At 40.5% G+C, this 6,000-nt stretch overlaps 1 protein-coding gene across 5 annotated transcripts in view; it reads left to right on the forward strand.

Moving 5' to 3' along the window:
* RAI14 (retinoic acid induced 14) overlaps positions 1 to 6,000 on the forward strand; it is a 156,293-nt gene that overhangs the window by 137,901 nt on the left and 12,392 nt on the right. For 3 of the 5 annotated variants that reach the window (XM_075066895.1, XM_075066893.1, XM_075066894.1), the window contains 5 exons: positions 259 to 345; positions 1,058 to 1,115; positions 1,742 to 1,860; positions 2,359 to 3,888; positions 5,438 to 5,587. In XM_075066895.1, coding sequence (XP_074922996.1) covers positions 259 to 345; positions 1,058 to 1,115; positions 1,742 to 1,860; positions 2,359 to 3,888; positions 5,438 to 5,587 — 1,944 coding nt within the window. The remainder of the gene's footprint in view (positions 1 to 258; positions 346 to 1,057; positions 1,116 to 1,741; positions 1,861 to 2,358; positions 3,889 to 5,437; positions 5,588 to 6,000) is intronic. The other 2 variants (XM_075066896.1, XM_075066897.1) reach the window with 1 other exon arrangement.

Here is a 6,000-nt window from a genome sequence, read left to right on the forward strand (position 1 = left end):
CACGTACAGATAGCTGTAGAAGCCCAATAAAGGGAGAGAGCAGGCAAGATATATAATATAGGATGGAATTACAGCTTAAGAAATAGGTTATTAAACTGAAACATTGCACATGTCTGGAAATAATGCATGTGTGCTGCTGGCTAAGAACAGCATTGAGTAATTAGGTTTGCTCTTTGGTGCTAATACAGAATTATTGCATATGTTAACACAGGCAGTAGAACTCCCTAATATATACACACACACACACTTCTTTTGCAGTTTAGTGATTTGTCCTCTCCACGTTCAGCAACCTCAACTCCAATTGCTGGAAAAGGACAGGCATTCTTCACCGAACAAGTATGCAAGGTAGATTTGCTCTTGCTGTTCTGTTGCTTTAAAAAACTTTGGCTGTATTTCAGGGGATAAAAATATGGAACTTTGATAATCCACATCAGTGACTGGGAGATCCACTGTGAATGGTTGAATTTTGAGAAATAAATGGTTTGTAATGTGTGTAAAATCAAAGGGCGTATGCTTTGTAAACTTATTTTGATACTTTCTTTCAGTGAATGTGGTGGTAATTCATAATAAAGGAGTAAATGTTTTGCATCTTAACACTACAGTAGTAAGTTATTTAGTGCTAACAAAGTGCCTGCCACTGTTCATTACATACAATAAAGACAGTTCTTGTCCAAAAGATTTCACCGGAATGAGTAACCTCTTGCTACTGTGTGATTTCAGCCTATGTTACTGAAGTCTGTAGTCCTTTGACATTTTAAATATACAGTACCTTGCACACTACATTGCCTAATTTGGCGCATAGGCAAAGACTTTCAAAAATCCCTGAGGGAATGTGGATGCTCAGATCACATTAATTTTAATGGGAATCGGGAGGCCAAATCTCTTAAGCTAATTTAAAAATCTGGCCCCTAACTTTTAAGGAATGTTGTTTGGAACAAGACACCAGACCCCAGAGCAAAGAGCCATCCATTCTGCGGGGCTTGACCTCATTCCATACTCATTTCTGTGAAGTCTAGAACTTCTTGAAGTGAAAGGATTGTCTCCTTGTGTCTCACAGGAAGAGATCAGCTCCATTCAGCGAGATAACAAGGATAGACTGAGTGACAGCACTACAGGTACGGTGAATAATAAAGCCTTCTTTAATTCTCAAAGCTTATTCTTTTTTCAACTGTCTTTTAGAACCATTTAAATGTAGGAATAACGGTAATGGTATTAGAGAATGGCTTTAGCATTCTCACTCTTTGAAAAAAACTGATGTACCTACCAGTGATTAAACAGTTTTTAGAAATCTAGCTAGAAATAATTCCTTCATTTGGCATATTAATGGCGTCCCTCTGGGACACCTGGCATTGGCCTCTGTCAGAAGACAGGGTACTGGGCTAGATGGACCTTTGGTCTGACCCAGTATGGCTGTTGTTATGGAAAAAACAAGTTCACTCCATCTCAAAGTTGTAATGATTTTATATGAAAGGATATATATGGAGATATACCTATTTCATAGAGCCAGAAGGGTCATTGATTCCAGCCCCCTGCCTTCACTAGCAGGACCAAGTACTGATTTTGCCCCAGATCCCTAAGTGCCCTCCCCGGCCCCGGGATTGAACTCATAACCCTGGGGGGTTTAGCAGGCCAATGCTCAAACCACTGAGCTGTCCCTCCTGTAGATAGTTTCTGCTTTTGCTGCAGTCACTAAGTCATCACTTCAGTTGTTTTAAATAGTTTAAAACCATTTATTTTAAAGGTGCTGATAGCTTACTGGATATAAGTTCTGAAACTGACCAGCAAGATCTGCTTGTATTGTTGCAAGCAAAAATTGCTTCTCTAACACTACACAATAAGGAGTTACAAGACAAATTACAGGTATGTATTACATTTTTGTGCCTAATTCAAGGCAAAGGGGATTTTTCAGTTCTTGAATAGTAGAACAAAGAACTACTTTGTTTTGTAGGGATGTGCTGTGAAGATAAATTAAAAGACAATTTGTAGGGTAAGAGTTTCAAGAAATCAAGAGAGAGCTTTGTCTTTGAATATTAAATCATTGTTTGCAGTTCTCATTTTTCCCATAAATTAGTTGACAGCCTTTTTTTTTAAGATGCTATTAATTATTTCAGAACTCTGGCTAATGATTGAGGGTTTTCAGAATTTTAACTCTCATAGCTTTTGATCTTTCTTGTGCTACAGAAATCATCCCAGTATTTAGATGATCTTAGCACCTAGTATCTTCATTTGCATGCTGAGTCTGCTGAAAATCTATCCCACAATGTTTTCACTGTCCATCTCTGTAGAGCACAGTAAGAATTCCTTACGTAATCTACTCAGTAACATATTGTTTTATAAACACTAATGCTTTTAATGCAGGAAAAAGCACCTAGAGAAGCAGAAATGGATTCCACCCTAGATTCCTGTCATTCCACCCAAACAGAATTTGATCAGTCAGTGGACAAACAAAGTCAAACCTCAGCTCAGGAGCTAAAATCATCCTCATTAAATCCAACACAAATTCAAGAGAAGTCAACAAACAATGAGGTAAAAATTAGGCATCTACAAGAAGATTTAAAGGATGTACAGAGGAAATTAGATAATTCTGAAGCAAAAAGAAAGTACTTAGAGACCCAACTTCAGTCTAGAATCCCAGAAACAATTCATTTAAACAGTGCAGATATTTCAGAGAACAGCTGTGATCTTAGCCAGAAACTTAAAGAAACCCAATGCCAGTATGAAGAAGCTATGAAAGAGGTCTTGAATGTACAAAAGCAGATGAAATTGGGTCATGTTGCTTCTGAAAACAAAGATACTTATGCAGATGTCCATGAACTGAGGGTTACATATGAGGAAATTGAAGTGCTTAAGCAAGAACTCAAGAAAGCTTTAGAGGAAAGTGAAAGGCATAAAGAGAAAGTGAGAGAGCTACAGGAAAAACTTGAAGAAAGAGAGCAGAATGTTGCTAGCAGAATGTCTGTGGAAGAATGTGAGGAAATAAAAAATTCTTATTGTTCAATAATTGAGAACATTAACCAAGAGAAAGCTTTGTTAATTGAGAGATACAAAGAAGGGCAAGAAGAAATCAAAAGACTACAAGACAAGTTAAATCAGTTGCAGTTGGAATCCAGTGAGGAACCTCAGGAGATGAAAGAAGCAAGGAACAGAATGATAGATGACCTACACAGACAAGTTAGTGAGCTGTCTCGGTTGTACAGAGAAGCACAAACAGAGCTTGAAGATTACAGGAAGAGGAAAGCATTAGAGGATGTAGCTTTGGAATACATTCCTAGAGATGAGCATGAGAAACTGATGCGGGTAACAAATTCATTGAAAGATAAAGCTGAAGATGCATTATCTGACATGAAGTCCCAGTACACACAGGTATTAAATGAAGCAGCACAGCTCAAGCAACTGACAGATATTCAGAAACAAAACTCTGTACCAGTTGCTGAGCATCTTGAGGTGGTAACTGCTCTCAGGTGTACGTCAAAGGAAATGGAGGAAGAAATAAATGAACTTAGGGAAGAGCTTATTAACAAGGAAACTGAGCTAAGAAGTCTGCAGAAGGAATTGTTGGAGGAAAAAGCTGCAATTAATGAAGCAATGGTGCCCAGAGCTTCATATGAAAAACTCCAGTCATCGTTAGAAGGTGAAATTAGTATTTTGTCATTCAAACTAAAGGATTTAATGAAAGAGAAAGAGAATATTTCCTTAGATGCTGCACAATTGAGAAATGAAGTTTTGCAATTAAAAGGGGAAAAAGAAGGTGCTCAAACTCTCCTTGAGGCCAAGGAGCAGGAAATAAATGGACTTTACCGTAAGTACCATCAAGCTCAAGAAGATCTTCTTGACATGAAAAGACGTGCAGAAAACTCATCAAAGCTGGAAGAAGATAAAGATAAAAAGGTTAGTAATTCATTAAAGAGATTGGGTTTCCTGAATGTTTAGACCTTGTAAAACAATTTGAGTAATGGATGCAGTTCACACTCCATTTTAAACAAAGTGTCACGGAGTATAAGTTTTGAGTACATCTTTCTGTCTTGTAATCTAAGGTCCCAGAATCCCATCTTTAATACTGATAAAAGCTTGTTTGGCTAAATGCATATTTGACCCTGCGGAGGTCCCCACAAGGAGAGCTGCATGATCTGTCACTGTTAGGTGAAATCGTTATGTGGCCCGGTTGCCTGAGTGCTTGGACTCCTATTTTGAAATGATGGAAGTGGGAGTTAGAACGGTGAGAGATCCACAGGGAGAGAGGTTTTGCAAACCTAAATAAAGATGCACAAGTGACCAAAGATCCTACAGTTCTTATTTTACCCAGATCATTTCACTCATTCCTACTTATCTTTTTCCATAATTGGGATATCTGAGAACACAGAGTTCTTTTAATAGAAAATGGGCCACAGATGTAGTAGCTGTCTTCATAATATTCTGCTGGCTCTAGACTTGACCCAAGTGAGCTGCATTTCTGTCTTCAGACATCGATGTATTCAGAGGCTGTGCCCATAGCGTCAGTAAACGCAATACCTCAGTGGTGTAAATATCGCTTCACATAGGTTGTTAAAGCAATGTGTTTCCATTTGGAAATGTGAGAATTCTGTACAAAAGCAGATTTGCTAGCAGAAACTGAATGCTTAAAATGATCAGGATGATGGAGGGAAATTTGACAGTGAGCCAAGAGGCTTCGGCAGGGACAGAGCCAGAATGGTGGGGGAGATGTAGTCAGGAAGAAGAGTAGCATGCCAGAGATTCGGGGGGGAAGGAAATGGAGGTAGAAAGGTAAGTAGGAGAGAGACAATTTCTGGGAGAGGCAGATGGAGAGAGCAGCCAGCTGGGAGGACACACATCTGCATGCAGACCTCCTAGTACTGGTGAGGAGCTAGAACTGCCTGCTGACTTGCAGGGTAGGGAGGAGGCACTGCAGAGCTGGCTGAGAAAGAGCTACAGCCCAGCCATCTTTGTGTAGACCAGAGATAGGCAACCTTTGGCTAGCTTGTTTACCTACCGTGTCCACAGGTTTGGCCAATCACAGCTCCCACTGGCCAATGGGGGTGCTGCTCCAGGCCAATGAGGACGGCAGAAAGCGGCAGCCAGCACATCCCTTGGCCTTCACCATTTCCCGTCACCCCCTTTGGCCTGGAGCGGCGAACCGTGGCCAGTGGGAGCCACGATCGGCCAAACCTGTGGACGTGGCAAGTAAACAAACCGGCCTGGCCACCAGGGTGCTTACCCTGGGAGGCAGCATGACAAAGGTGCCGATTTTTGGTGTAGACAAACGGTTGCAGCATGGTGGGAGCATTACAACCCTTTGTTTACCAAGTAGATGCCTTGTGCCTCGGATCAGGTAGGGATGCTTTTTCAGAATCCAAAAGAAAAGGCACAAATGTTCTCTAAATAAAACATGGCAAAACAGTATTTCTTGCATCCTTTCACATGGACCTTTTTTCCTTGATAGATCAATGAGATGTCCAAGGAAGTTAGCAAGTTAAAAGAAGCATTGAACAGCCTTTCTCAGCTTTCCTACTCAACCAGTGCACCCAAAAGACAAAGCCAACAATTGGAGGCATTACAGCAACAAGTGAAACAGTTACAAAATCAGTTGGCTGTAAGTGTGGGTTTCTTAACTGATAAACTCCGGCTGTTCTCATTGCTAACAGGACGTGAAGCGTTCCTTTCAGTGTTTCGTATGCCCCGTTAAAGTGAAGCACAACCACTGAGTACAAGAAATGGATGCTCAATGCAATAAAGTGAACCCTTTAAAAATGTGCTATAATTGATAGCTGTGAATTCTCGTTATTGTCACAGCACTGCACTCTTTCAGCAATAATACAAAACTGAGTTACTGTGTTGCAGTATATCCCCAGAGGCCTCACACTTAGATCAGTCATCTTCACTCCATTTTCTGCTGGAGATATAGGAAATAGTGCAGCAGTTCCCAAGAGACTGCATATACAGCAGGGGTCGGCAACCTATGGCACGCGTGCCAAAGATGGCATGCGAGCCAATTTTTAATGGCAT

The sequence above is a fragment of the Chelonoidis abingdonii genome, chromosome 6 (assembly GCF_003597395.2).
Source record: "Chelonoidis abingdonii isolate Lonesome George chromosome 6, CheloAbing_2.0, whole genome shotgun sequence".
In the NCBI taxonomy this organism is placed as follows: Eukaryota; Metazoa; Chordata; order Testudines; family Testudinidae; genus Chelonoidis; species Chelonoidis abingdonii.